Here is a 15,195-nt window from a genome sequence, read left to right as displayed (position 1 = left end):
ATGACAAATGATGTCAAATATAAAAATATTAATTTTCAGAATTATATTATTAAAAAAAAATTAGTTATTCATGTCAACAAATTTAAATAAAGAATCATTTAATCTAATGACTTTTTTATTAAAAGTTGAATTTCCATATTTCTTTAATTATAAATTAAAATTTATCTTTTATGTATATATTTAGAAATGTTAACATCAACTTTACTTGATAATCATGACCATTCAATTAAAATCAAAAGTCAAGATTTAATGATGATTTTTAAATCTTAACCTTTGATTTTAGGGCTTTTTATTTGGAAAGTACCTCAACTTGTCGCTTTTTACTTTATTAAGTTCCAAACAAAATTCCGTCCTATTATGGGAAAAAAACGGCTAAAACACCTTTGTTGGGTTTTCCATCAGGTAGCCAGTCAATCTTTAATTTATGTTACAATTTATATTATAAAAACAACAACCCAGATCTTCTTTATCTATCGTCTTTTTCTCCAACATCATTATACGTTTATACTTTCAATCATCACCAATTAACATTGTAATCGAAAATGAATAAAATATATATATATATATATATATATGTATATACACACACACTACAGATTCACAACACTTTTCCATACATCATCATCATCGTAATTTTACCCAATTTCATCACACACATAACAAATTCATAAAAGTAACTTCGTAACAAATATATTCTGTTTAAGCATCATCTTCCCGATGACACACCTAATATGTAAACTTCACTTCGGCGGCTATGGTAGGGAGGCGGTGATGGTAACATCGTAAAGATGATGACTAATCAGAACTATTTGGGTTTAGTTTGTTAGTACACCATTCAAGAAAACAACAGTTTTATTGATGATATATTCGAATTACAACAACGAAATTACAAGTAAAGGAAGTAGTACAAAACATTACAAGAAAGCAAAATAAAGAATAAAACAGAATCAGAAAGAAAGGCAAAAACGGGCTGAGGATATGGTTAAACCAAGGTCCCTTAAAACTGATTTCGGGCCACCCAAGTGAACCCGACAGTTTCCCAGGGTACAACAGCCAAAGCAGTTAGTACTGCCGGAGTCAACCACAACCCAGAATTTACCTTCAAGAACTTCTTGAAGTGGAGTGAAAGAGAAAGAGTATTTTAGATGATCCAGGATGGAGAAAGTGTTAGTTTTCTTGTTGTTGTCATTCTGATCAGTTACAAAACATATATAAATCAGATTTTGTTAAGTGGGAAACACCTGTTAACATTAGAAGGTTAACAACACATTAAAACAGATGTCACTTACTGAACTAATGCAAGTGTTGTTCCAGGTGTTAAACCAGGAACAAAGGATCCCACTTAAGCCACAACCACTAACACTTGAGCCATCACACTTAGCCATAATCGAGCCATGTAAGCCATAACCGAGCCACACTGAACTAGCCAAAAATAAAGACGGCTCAATAGCGGCTCGCGGCGATGCGAGCGTGCTAAGTGCGCCACTAAAACGCCACATTACGCCTCATCGCCCACGCCCCCGGTCCCGGGCACGGGCGCGGGCGCGTCGGGTGCTTCGCACCCTCTTAGCTCACTTGGGGTGTAGCCCCTTATAAGGAATTATAATTCCTCCAACACTCCTCCTTATAAACATACTTAATGTTTATTCTTCTACCAATGTGGGACACACTCACATTAGTTAATTATTTTTTCAACTCCTTTTAACATATCTATTAACTTGGATATTCTATGTTATTACATAAAATTTCCAACAATCCCCCACATTAATAGATATGGTTATTAAAGATAAATTCCGACAGTCAAGTATTGCAGAATAAGTAGGTGTTACCCTTTGAACTTTCCTTTGTGAGTGCACTTAGTCTCCTAGCAGTTAGTAGAACTTGATGTCTTTGAACTAACTCCTTTTTACGTAGACGTTATTGCACATCACACAATACTTTCCCTAGTCTGGTTAACCCCTCACTTTCGTGTCCGTTATGGTCATGGAACACTATCCTGGTTCTGCGAGAGCTCTAGGAATTACGCCCCTACAATTCCATTCGAAGCGACCACACTTCTCTCTAACATAGGTGATTGCTCACAATCATTAAAAGCTATAAGCTTAACCTCTATGATATCATTGATTTGATATAGGAATGGACTAGGAAAATTTGCAACTCACTTTATTGTGGTGGGTTCTCCCCCCACAGTGACTGTAAACTCCCTTTGATGTTTGGGGTACTCCCCACAATGACCTCCTCTATTCGTACAATTAGGTTGTCCTATTGAACCTAGATCATGGGATCTCCATTTACATCTAGGTTAGGTTTTCCTTCGTACAAATTTACTCAATGGGCTTTAGTCCCATTCCTCTTGATGACTTATAAACTGCCTCACTACTTAAACCTTTAGTTAGCGGATCCGCAATGTTATCCTTTGACCTAACATAGTCAACAGTGATAACCCCTGTTGTGAGCAGTTGTCGTATACTATTATGCCTACGACGAATATGTCTTGACTTGCCATTATACATTGTATTTTGAGCTCTAACAATAGCCGATTGGCAATCACAATGTATACAAATAGCCGTTAATGGCTTTGGCCATCTTGGAACATATTCCAAGAAATGTCGTAGCCATTCTGCTTCTTCTCCAGCTTTATCCAATGCTATAAATTCAGATTCCATTGTGGATCTAGCAATTAGCGTTTGCTTGGACGATTTCCAAGTTATAGCTGCTCCTCCAAGAGTAAATACATATCCACTTGTGGATTTGGAATCTTTTATATCGGATATCCAATTAGCATCACTATATCCTTCCAATACAGCTGGATCTCGACCAAAATGCAGCCCATAATTCTTTGTATATCTCAAGTATCTTAGTAACCTAGTCATAGCCTTCCAATGTTCCAAGGATTACTAGTATATCTACTTAGCCTACTAACAGCATAGGCTAAGTCAGGCCTAGTACTTGTCATGAGATACATTAAGCTGCCAATTACCCTTGAGTACTCCAATTGAGCAACACCTTCACCTCTATTTTTCGATAGATGTTGCGTGGTATCTATTGGAGATCGAGCGACTCTTGAGTCCTCGGGACTGAATTTCTCAAGGATCTTGTCTACATAGTGAGATTGACTTAACACTAGACCATCTTGGGTTCGAGTAATTTTCATTCCAAGAATGACATCTGCTAAACCCATATCCTTCATGTCAAATCTTGCCTTCAACATGTCTTTGGTAGATTTGATCATACTATCATCACTACCCACAATGAGTATGTCATCGACATATAGACAAAGTATAACATATCCCGTAGATATATCTTTGACATAAACACATTTATCACACTCATTAATCCTGAAACCATTGTCGAGCATGACTTGATCAAACTTTTGGTGCCATTGCTTTGGAGCTTGTTTCAATCCGTACAAAGACTTGACAAGTTTACAAACTTTGTCCTCCTGGCCAGGAGCGGAAAAACCCTCAGGTTGTTCCATATATATTTCTTCATCAAGCTCTCCATTGAGAAATGCGGTTTTTACATCCATTTGATGTATTTCCAAATTTCTCAATGCTGCAATCGCAAGCACCAATCTGATCGAAGTTACTCGAGTTACAGGCGCATATGTGTCAAAGTAATCAAGATCTTTCTTTTGTCTATATCCTTTGACCACAAGTCTTGCCTTGTACTTATCAATAGCGCCATCAGATTTCATCTTTTTCTTGAATATCCAACGATGTTCAAGTGGTTTACAACCAGGTGGAAGACGAACTAATTCCCAAGTATGATTCTGCAAAATAGAATCAATTTCACTCTTACTGGCTTCTTTCCATTGAGGCGCTTCTTGTGAAGTAACCGCTTCATGATATGTTTGAGGTTCACTCATAACCATATAAGAAACAAAATTAGGCCCGAAAGATTTTTCAATATTTTGCCTTTTGCTTCTTCGCGGTTCTACTTCTTCTTCCTCTGATTGTTCTTGATGATCATCTGGAACAATCTTATCAACCGGAGTTGATGTAGAAGCTTTTCCTCGATCCAAACGAGGAAACACATTTTCAAAAAACGAAGAATTTCTTGACTCAAGTATACTGTTTTTGTGTATTTCCGGGTTCTTAGACTCATGTATTAGAAACCGATATGCACTACTATGTTCAGCAAGATTTGAGGATTCACAATCGCTACCATGCTTAGCATATCCTATGAATACACAATCAACAGTTTTTGGTCCTATCTTTTGAACTTTAGGTGGTGGAACCACCACCTTTGCTAAACACCCCCACACTTTCAAGAACTTATAGGATGGTTTCCTATTAAACCATAACTCATAAGGTGTAACATCCTTTTTCTTGAAAGGTATCTTGTTCAAAAGATAGTTTGCCGATAAAACTGCATCTCCCCACATATCTTGTCCTAAGCCCGAGCTTATTAACATGGCATTCATCATCTCTTTAAGAGTTCGATTTTTCCTTTCAGCAATGCCATTTTGTTGTGGGGTATAAGGAGCTGTTTGCTCATGGATAATACCATTTTGAGCACAAATTTCAGCAAATGGAGAAACATATTCACCTCCTCTATCGCTCCTTAATCTTTTAATCTTTTTGTTGAGTTGATTCTCAACTTCATTTTTGTACAAGATAAACTTATCTATTGCTTCATTCTTGCTCTTTAGTAAGTATACATAGCAATATCTTGTACAATCATCAATAAATGTAATGAAATATTTGTTACCACCTCGAGTGGGAATCGATCTAAAATCACATACATCGGTATGGATTAAATCAAGTGGCTCGGTGTTTCGTTCAATAGATTTGAAAGATTTCGTGGTTTGTTTAGCTTCAACACAAGTTGGACATTTAAAATTAGAATCAATGTTAAAAGATGGTATACAATTTAACTTAATTAAACGACGCATTGAATTAAAATTCACATGTCCAAGACGATTATGCCAAATATTAGAAGACTCAATCAAATAAGCGGAAGTAGAAGCATTTTCAGTCACTTGCTTAATAGGTACAACATTGAGCTTAAACATCCCATTAAGGGCATAACCTTGACCAACATACAAACCACGTTTAGTTAACACAAACTTATCACTTTCAAACACTAAACGAAACCCATTCTTGTTAAGCAACCAACCCGACACAAGACTCTTGCGCAATTCGGGAACATACAACACATTGGTTAACTTGAGCTCTCTCCCCGAAGTCCACTTGAGGATCACATCGCCTTCACCCTTGATATCGGCGGTGGCGGCATTTCCCATATACAACTTTTCTTCACCGGATATTTCTTTCAAGTTATGGAACATAGTCTTATCCGGACACACATGACGGGTTGCACCCGTATCAACCCACCATCCTTTGATTCCATCGGTGGTAAGATTGACCTCTTCCAACTTAGCCGTGAGGTCAGAAATCATAGCAACAAGAGGCATGTCATCTACGATCATATTTGCCCTTTCCTTCCTTGGATTCTTGCATTGATAGCTCGGTGACCAGATTCACCACAATTGTAACACTTCCCTTTGAACAAACTAACCTTCTTCTTCACACCACCATTCTTTGGACTCAAATCCATCCTTTTTCCTTTGTTCTTTTAATAGGACCTTTCCCTTTACCCTTGAAATTACCTTTTCCTTTGGAACTTTGTCCATGTTCAACAAAGTTGGCCTTAGCAAGACCTTCAATATGACCACCATTTTGAGCACCTCTATTGTCTTCCTCAATTCGAAGACGAACAACAAGCTCTTCAACGGTCATTTGCTTTCGCTTATGCTTAAGGTAATTTTTAAAATCCAACCAACTTGGGGGCAACTTTTCAATCATGGAAGCAACTTGAAATGTTTCACCAAGAACCATTCCTTCTGATAAGATTTCACTGATTATGATTTGCAATTCTTCAACCTGTGCCATAACAGTTTTAGAGTCAACCATTTTAAACTCTAAAAACCTTGCAACTATGAACTTTTTAGTTCCGGCATCTTCGGTTTTGTATTTCTTTTGCAAAGATTCCCATAAATCTTTTGCAGTTGTTATTTTGCAAAATACATTATACAGTGAATCAACTAGACCATTTAACACATAGTTTCGGCATAGATATTCAGAATGCTTCCAAGCATCAACAACACTTACTGATTGAGCATCAGTAGAACCTTCAGGAATTTGAGGTGCTGTTTCAGTTAGGAATCTCGCAAGATTCAAAGTGGTCAAATAGAACAACATCTTTTGTTGCCACATCTTGAAGTTGTTTCCAGAAAACTTTTCTGGTTTTTCACAGTGGTTGGCCATAGTTTGGGCAGCTTGGGTACCTACTAAAGGTCCCATGCTTGTAGAGACAGTAAGTCCTACAGATTGAGAAACATTTGCACCAACGGTGTTGGTGGTGGTAGAAGAAGTAGTTCCATTAGTAGAAGAGTTCATTTCAGTAGCCATTTCTGAAATAGAACAATCAAAGTTTTACTAAAAAACTTACAGAAAGTAAAGACTAATTTAAATGTATAACTTTACAGAAAAGTACATAATAAAGTTTTGGAAAAACATATTTCTGTAATTCGAATTAACAGAATAGTGAAGAAAGAAAATCAGTTTTAAGATTGTTAGTACACCATCAAGAAAACAACAGTTTTATTGAAGATATATTCGAATTACAACAACAAAATTACAAGTAAAGGAAGTAGTACAAAACATTACAAGAAAGCAAAATAAAGAATAAAACAGAAACAGAAAGAAAGGCAAAAACGGGCTGAGGATATGGTTAAACCAAGGTCCCTTAAAACTGATTTCGGGCCACCCAAGTGAACCCGACAGTTTCCCAGGGTACAACAGCCAAAGCAGTTAGTACTGCCGGAGTCAACCACAACCCAGAATTTACCTTCAAGAACTTCTTGAAGTGGAGTGAAAGATAAAGAGTATTTTAGATGATCCAGGATGGAGAAAGTGTTAGTTTTCTTGTTGTTGTCATTCTGATCAGTTACAAAACATATATAAATCAGATTTTGTTAAGTGGGAAACACCTGTTAACATTAGAAGGTTAACAACACATTAAAACAGATGTCACTTGCTGAACTAATGCAAGTGTTGTTCCAGGTGTTAAACCAGGAACAAAGGATCCCACTTAAGCCACAACCACTAACACTTGAGCCATCACACTTAGCCATAATCGAGCCATGTAAGCCATAACCGAGCCACACTGAACTAGCCAAAAATAAAGACGGCTCAATAGCGGCTCGCGGCGATGCGAGCGTGCTAAGTGCGCCACTAAAACGCCTCATCGCCCACGCCCCCGGTCCCGGTCCCGGGCACGGGCGCGGGCGCGTCGGGTGCTTCGCACCCTCCTAGCTCACTTGGGGTGTAGCCCCTTATAAGGAATTATAATTCCTCCAACACTCCTCCTTATAAACATATACTTAATGTTTATTCTTCTCACATACTTAATGTGGGACACACTCACATTAGTTAATTATTCTTTCAACTCCTTTTAACATATCTATTAACTTGGATATTCTATGTTATTACATAAAATTTCCAACATAGTTTCATATGGATATCCTTGATAATTGTTGGTTTACATATCCTTGATAATCTTCGGCGGCTATGCAGAAGACCCGACACTTGTTCATCGCATTATATATATAATATATATATATAGATATAGGTAGGGCTTTTTACCTTGAGAACTGTCTGCTTCGTTGACTGATGATGATGTTGATGTGTTTAAGTAATTTAAGACTAAGAGGAGTGGTGTCGGGGGAAGGAGGGGGTGACTTGTGTCATGTGGCATGTGGGATAAAAAGAGTTGCCCCTCAAAAAAGGTGGAAATGGGTGGGTTTTTAAGGGGTGGGCGACTTGTGCCATGTGGCATGTGGGGTAGGGGGTGTTGTATGTAAAAAAGGTAAAAATACGTGGATTTAGGAGAAGTCGGGCAAGGGGGTGGTGTGGGGGGCAACTTTGGCCGACTCCGTAGCACAAAAGGGCGAGCTTTGTGCGTCGGGCAAAAGCGAAGTCGGCGAAGGGGGGTGGTGTGGGGGGCGACTTTGGGCGAGAGAGGGCGAGGGTCGGCCAATTTTTGGTCCACTCCCTTTAGTCCAATTGTTCGTCTCTGTTGTTTGTTGACTGCTAAAGGAAAGCGATTCAACCACTCCTTTGAAAATGTTTGGTACTTAAACACAAAATTTGTGTAATTTGAATGGTATTTGAATCCAATCCACAATATCCCAAGTGTGTTCCTTTTTTTAGATGGCTCGTATATAGCATCCCTTTTGTCTAATGTATGCATTTTTCTGTTGAACAGAGCATTTTTGGCTATGTGCTGCGACTTTTTTTTTTTATAAATTTTCTATAGAGATTGATACAATAATGCATTAATGTGATGTTAATTCTTGTATCTTTTTGTTTATGGGTTGGAAGGACTCAAAGGAGGGGTTAAGAGGGGCCCACATAGGTATTAAATATTATATAACCGGATACAAATATCACTTAGCTGGTAAAAGTCCAATATAGGTGTTTTAGCCGGTTTTTTCCCACAATAGGACGGAATTTTGTTTGGACCTCAATAAAGTAAAAAGTGACAAGTTAAGGTACTTTCCAGATAAAAAGCCATTGATTTTAAGCAAAAGGTCTGCTTAATTTTAGAGGATTCTCATTCCATTCCAAATAGATAACACAAACATGTTTTTTTCATTCCATCGTAATAGTGTATTTCATTTCCCGGCCTTAGAAGCCTTAACAAAAAAAAAAAATAAAGAAAAAGAAAAAATCATTTTGGCATTTTACTCTGTTCATTAATTTAATTCATACAAAGATTAACTGGTAACAAAACGAGTACAATGTCTAAAAACAACGATGTACCCATTGTAGGATGGCCCATTTGAAACTTAAGTAACACATACTAGCACTAAAGTCATCCATTCCACGTGCGTTCTAACTTCTAACCTTCATCAAGCACATTTGCAAAGCAAACTAGCAAAGCCTCGTGAACATGAAGAATGAAGATACTGCGGTTAATCCAAATTCGCAGCGCCATTTGTACAACCTACCTTCCATTGCTCAAACTCTCGACGGCTTATCATGAATGAACTTGCATTTAGATGGCCACCACCTCCATGTTTCTGTAAAGATTGAAATGGGTCAAAAACCATTCAGATGTCACCTGATCCACTTAAGGGATGACAGCAACATTTTTGATCCATTCATGGAAATCAGATCCAGATCTGCTATTAAAAACTTTTCAAACATCTACTAAGCAAAACAAGTGGAACGCTTATAAAGGCGCCTAAAGTGTAGTTCAAATGCAAAAATTACTTAATAGTTTTTTTAAGCATGTATTATCATTTCCTAATATAATATTTAACAGGTAAAACTCGAGAAGGAAAGAGGAAACTGGAAAGACACATATTGTTTACAACCAGACCCAACCAGGTTTGATCTGTACTAAAAAGAAGGGGCATCTGAGAATGATTCGCACCGTATGAAGGGAAACTCTCACGTATAGTTTCTTTTATTGGGGGAAAAGTTACCAAACCCACCCATTTGGCCATATCTTGGGTTGAAGAAGGGAGAACAACAGTACCTGTGATATGGATGTTGTATCTTCAGAGTCGATACTTCTAAGGCTTACTTTTAGAATTTGGTCATCTTTCAGCTCGACTACTCTATAGACCACTGCACCTATCCCCCTATACAATATAAGATCACCAGAAAAGTTCATGTACATACAGATACAAGATGGACACCAGGGTTTTATAACAGCACATAGAATCTGTTTTTGGAAGGCCTACTTTTGACATCATAAATTTTAAATTTGTCCACTTTGGTGCTTGTGAAGATTGTAATTAATCTTTCTAAGTTACTTACATTGGTTATCAACATATAACATACTGCAAACACCAGCAAGTAAAGAAACAATCTTTTGACCAGTGGCAGACCTACATGATCTGCTCCGTAGCAAATTATGTCCAAAAGAGTAAAATGTATAGAATTTTCTTTTCTATTGTATCCCGTGATGTTTGTCTTTCGTTTGTTATGCAGTGTATACTCTAGTCTGAATCCTGGATCAATTTCCTTACTGGAGTTCATTGCATTTTACTTAACAAGTACCTTTATTAGGGCACAAGAATTTCATTAAGCTATATACACAACAAGTCTACTACAATGAATCCTTTAAACTAGATACAGCTATGCTTACTGACAACAACATTCATAAATTATTGTGATAGATAAACCACACAATCTTTAGTAAAGATGGTGTTAGTTGTACCATGAATAAAAGAGTTAAAAAAACACATAGTAGTTCAGGAATGGAAGATGCATCCACCAATATAAGGTTGGATACCTCAGATTATGACTCAGGCTTTTTTCCGCTAATTGGTGGCCAAGCTCACTCCTCAGATCAGACACAGCATCAGCATCAACAGCCTATACAAGCAATAGAAGAGTATCAGCCGGCATGGCTATTTCAGCTCAAACATACAAAAAATGGGTCAACTTGGTCATTATTGTATTTCTAAAAGGTCGGATGGGCATAAAACTATATTTAACAATCAATGGGTTTAGAGTTGACCATGGCATAATAAATTGATTACAGCCCCCTAAATCTCATTATAAAAAACATTAATATAGAATTAGAGTTTATTTATCATGTTTAATAAACTAGTTATTTTATGGAACTAAAAAAGTGTTGCTTGGTGTTTGTTTTTCTCACCAACAACATATATGACATAATTACAAAACGAACTGATAAGTCCATAGAAAACAACAAATGAAATATGGAAGAGAAAAATTACCAGACAATGTCCAGATGCTCCATCATCAAGTACAATCTCATACGACTGGTCCAGTACCTCGTTTATTAAATTTTGCTTCTGCGATAAACTGCTCAAGCCTTGATTTATGACGTGTTCCACATCCAAAGATAGCAACTGTCGAGCATTGTTAACATATAAGACATTTTTGCAACAGTGGGGAGCAGTGAGACATAGGTAGCAATTGACACCCTTTGTTAATAAATGGGTCAATTCAGGTATACTTTTATCTCAGATGGTCGAAAAAAAGCTCAACGGGAAATGGGTCATGTGGCCATGTGGGTCGAGCACGTCAAAAATAACCAAAGAGTATTTATAATTTTAAAACTCTTAATTTTTATTCAATAAAGTAGACTATTATTTAATTTATGGTAAATCATATCTGACTGACTAGCTATTTGTAAAATATTTTGCACAAATATTTGTTTGGGTCAATCTGTACCATTGTTGACCAATAAAACCAACTCGCCCAACCCATCCTTTTTGCCATCTCTATACGAAAACAGAAAAGGAAACGATATAGCCTTCTAACAATGTGCCTACAAATCCTCCTAACACCACATGTCATTAGTCATTAAGTTAGGAAATGGCTCACTGCCTCACACTCTGATCGATTAATGACATGTGGCATTAGAAGGATTTGTAGATATTATCAGGAGGATTTGTAGGCACAGTATAGAACGGATATATCATTAGGAACATTAGATTTTCTGATATATTGGGTAACACATGTAATTCCACATGTGTATAGGCATATCTCACCTCTCTCTGTCTCACCTCAGTACATCTAACAAGTTATGTATATAGTTATCATACAAGGAAAAAGCAGCAACAATATCATCACCATACTAAAAGGTCAAAATATACTACAAGGGAAACGATCATGCTTGAATTCATACAAATTCTAGCTTTTTTCGTTGCAAGTTTGTATGATAAGACAACCAAATATCTACCTGCTCAAACAACGAGGGATTTAACGTCACGTTAAATTCAAGATTCATATCTTTTAAACCACTGCTGAAAGCTTTGCTGTTCGGAAGACGCCACCTCCATAGGTCCGCATCCTCAATATATTCAAACAGCTTCCGGGAGCATTCAAAATTATAAATACCCAGTTCACGACCACTCGAATTGTTCACGTTTTCAAGTGATAAGACTTTTTCCTTGAAAAAATCATAGGCAATGGTTGCCCCGCTCCTTCCCATATCTATCACCTTTGTCACATTCGTGAAGGCAAACTCACCATCATCGATCATCTTGAGTGCAGTTTTATGATGATCTAATATTATCACACTGAACAAATCAAAACCAAAATAAAATGAAGTCTACTTGGGTGGTGTATTATCGATGACAGGTCTAGCAGCTATGACATAAAACAATTAGTTACCGATGAAAAGGGGTCATATGGGTCAAAGTGGTTAAGCAGGTCAAAAATCGTCCAACATGTAATCAGATGCTTAAATTTGTTCGAAATGACAATAAAGTACTACCGGGTCAGCCTAACCCAACCTATTGATTTTGCCACAACTAGCACTGTGTTTTCACTTTTCACTATCTTGACATGGGCTCAAAAGTAAGGTTGTTCTAATTATATTAGTAATAAATAAAGATTTAATTAAGAACAAACCGGTTAACTTTGGAGGAGAGCTGCTGAACGAAACCGGGAGGTCCAACGAAATCAAGAAGATACACATCACCAATCTGTTCCAAGGGAAGCTCTTCAACCCTGAGACACAAAATAATAATAAGGTTAGAGATATAATAAAGTGAATGTATGTATGTATTATTAGAAAGAGTTGACTTTTAGGTGCAAAAGGGTTAGTTAGTAACAAACTTGACAGGGGAATAAACCGTGTTCGGAAAGAAGAGAGGCGGCGGCAATGGAGGAGCAATTGATGAAGAAGAAAGAGAAGAGAAGTAAATGTGGGCGGCTAAAGCGGCAAATGCGCCGTCTGGGCACGGGTAATGGTACATGACTGCTGCTGCTGCTCTCTGCCTAATAATATCACCCGCCATTCTTTTCTATTTTATTCTATCAATCTGTGGATACACACACACAAGTCAATTGATATTTGAAAAGCATTATATTATATGTGTGTGTGTGTGTATATTAATCAAGCCAAAAAATTCAAATTAATAACTTAACAAAAAGATGAATTTCAGGGCTTCCAGATTCTTCTTCTTCCTCTTATTATTATTGTTATTATAAAACAAATGAGGAAGAATTAGAGGTAAGAAAACAAGAAGTTACTATTTCGCGGGAAATATTTTGGGCGTGGCAATCAAACTGTTAAACCCTAAATTTTATTGAGCTTTTAAGATTTTCATGCCTTTGGTTTTGGTCAAGTGGTACAAGAGAGATTCAAATAGAGAAGAAAACTCACAACTCCAACAACAACAACAACAACTACTCAATCCCGACATAAACTGGGCTATGGGGAGATATGATGTAGACAGACCTTACTCTACACAATGGTAGAGAGGTTGCTTCCGGATCCACCAAAGTGTCATAACTCCGAAGGATCTAATTTGGGAAGGGGATTGTCACGTTATCAAGCTGTCGATTTTTTTATTACGTGTCATGTCTACATTAATTTTTTAAATTTAAACATTTTTTAAAAAATTATTTTTTATCCTAATCATCATTAATTAATAATAAAAAAATTAAAAAGTAAAAAAAAGTGTTTAGAAAGTTTACAAGTCGGCTAAATATGATCATATTAGGCTTTTCATTACCATATTAATTTTTTCCATGTATATCTCTTAAAAACTTAATGGATGGATATATATTCACAAAAGATTCGGCTAAACATGATAACATGTTATTTTAATTTAATTTAGTTTAATATTATTATATTTAATTTTAAAACTTAATTTCAACTATATCTCTTAAAATTTAATGGAACCTTTTTTTTAATCATTTGTAAATATTTAAGTTTCATTAGTCATGTTTTAACATACTTGATAATATTATAATGTAAACCGACTATTTTTTTTAATGTTATCATAAATTATGAATAATAATGTAACTTTCAGTTAGTTATAGTTTACGTTCTCAGTCAGACCCGTACAACGCATATATATCCCATTTTAAAGACATAATTACATATATGTCTTAGGTTCAAGTTTTTAATGCATAATTACAATGCTTTTAAAGCATGCTTTGGACATATATGTAATTATGTCTTTAAAATGGGATATATATGAAATTCTCCCATAAATTTTAGACTTTAATTTCAATACAATGATTAAGATGTTTCCAACTTAGTTGGAAAGGGGATCTCTTCTGTCTAATTTGATTTTTTGAAAGGTGAATTTCGCTAAATACTTCGTGTCGCGATTTGACAGCGGGAGGTATAGCATACGTTGTCTTAACCGGATCCGCGCTAAAGAGTTCATTTGAAGTAGAAATGTCTATTTCAAATACCCGATGGGGAGAAACCCACAACTAATCCGTCCGAAGGCACGACGATTAATAGGGGTAAACCATACCCCTCAGACTTAAACATGGTTATACCAAGCCAAGCCCTCACAAATGAATTCTATGTAATGCTCAAGGACTCCCTCTAATTTGATGATATTGATTCATGGTTTGCTTTCTATATTGGGGAAGCCGGGAAGGTGTTAGGCAATTTGGGTGATAAATCTCACATGCCATTTGTTAAGGCATTTTGGGTGAAAAATCTCTTACATGTTATTTTTTAAAACATAAAAAATATAAGGATTAAATATTTATTTAAAATATCAAAAAAGTAATATGTGAAGGTTTTTCACCTAAGTTAAGTGCTTAACAATACATATTCATTTTTCCCTTTTTATATAACTAGCTAATAATTGAACATATATATATATTATATATGTTTTTAAAGCTAAACTTAGACCAGAAACCATCATCCAAGAAATTAAAAAGGACCATTTAATAAACAGTTTATCTGTCTAAAAGAGTAAACTTATGACTTATATGAAAATACTTAGAATTAAAATTATGGTAAATATGATATGAGCATAGTAAACTTATGACTTATATGAAAATACTTAAAATTAAAATTATGGTAAATATGATATGAGCATTGTTTTTCCCTCCTCTGTATGTAGTTGTAAAAGAGAATTAGCTTTACCATAGGGGATATTTATTGTGGTTGTTGGGTTGTGATATACTTTATAGGAAATCTATACTATTTATTTATACTATATAATAAAACAAACCATCTTTTTTTCTCCTTAAAGTTTCTACCTTTAAAAAAACAAAGATATCTTTATCTTTTATTCACTAATTTAAACATCTCCAACTAATATACCTATAATATCCTTAATGAAATAATTTACGATCCAACACTTAAAATAACTACAATATATACCACCTTTAACATCAATTACTTTTACATTCACCACCATTGTCGCCCCATCACCGT

At 35.9% G+C, this 15,195-nt stretch overlaps 1 protein-coding gene across 2 annotated transcripts; it reads right to left on the bottom strand.

The window, feature by feature from the left end:
- Positions 1–8,730: 8,730 nt before the first annotated feature.
- LOC122605231 lies at positions 8,731–13,105 on the bottom strand. 2 transcript variants are annotated; one of them, XM_043778140.1, is made up of 8 exons: positions 12,930–13,090; positions 12,618–12,823; positions 12,411–12,509; positions 11,737–12,076; positions 10,766–10,900; positions 10,315–10,397; positions 9,553–9,658; positions 8,731–9,091 (listed from the first exon to the last, which is right to left on the bottom strand). In XM_043778140.1, exons 2-8 carry the CDS (start codon positions 12,797–12,799, stop codon positions 8,984–8,986), a joined length of 1,053 nt encoding a protein of 350 aa, XP_043634075.1. In that variant the 5' UTR covers positions 12,800–12,823; positions 12,930–13,090; the 3' UTR covers positions 8,731–8,983. The 2 variants fall into 2 exon arrangements, with proteins under 2 accessions (XP_043634075.1, XP_043634076.1); XM_043778141.1 differs by lacking the exon at positions 9,553–9,658 and having other exon boundaries at positions 8,974–9,091; positions 12,930–13,105.
- Positions 13,106–15,195: the final 2,090 nt, after the last annotated feature.

This window comes from Erigeron canadensis, chromosome 6 (assembly GCF_010389155.1).
Source record: "Erigeron canadensis isolate Cc75 chromosome 6, C_canadensis_v1, whole genome shotgun sequence".
NCBI classification, from domain to species: domain Eukaryota; kingdom Viridiplantae; phylum Streptophyta; class Magnoliopsida; order Asterales; family Asteraceae; genus Erigeron; species Erigeron canadensis.
Note: the sequence above shows the minus strand (reverse complement) of the source record. Positions and strands in the feature narration are given on the sequence as shown.

Coding starts and splice junctions, on each gene's coding strand:
- LOC122605231 (XM_043778140.1), bottom strand. CDS start 12,799: ATGGCGGGTGATATTATTAGGCAGAGAGCAGCAGCAGCAGTCATGTAC. Junction 10,398..10,765: donor GAGCATCTGGACATTGTCTG/GTAATTTTTCTC, acceptor TTGCTTGTATAG/GCTGTTGATGCTGATGCTGT. Junction 9,092..9,552: donor ATACAACATCCATATCACAG/GTACTGTTGTTC, acceptor CAATCTTTACAG/AAACATGGAGGTGGTGGCCA.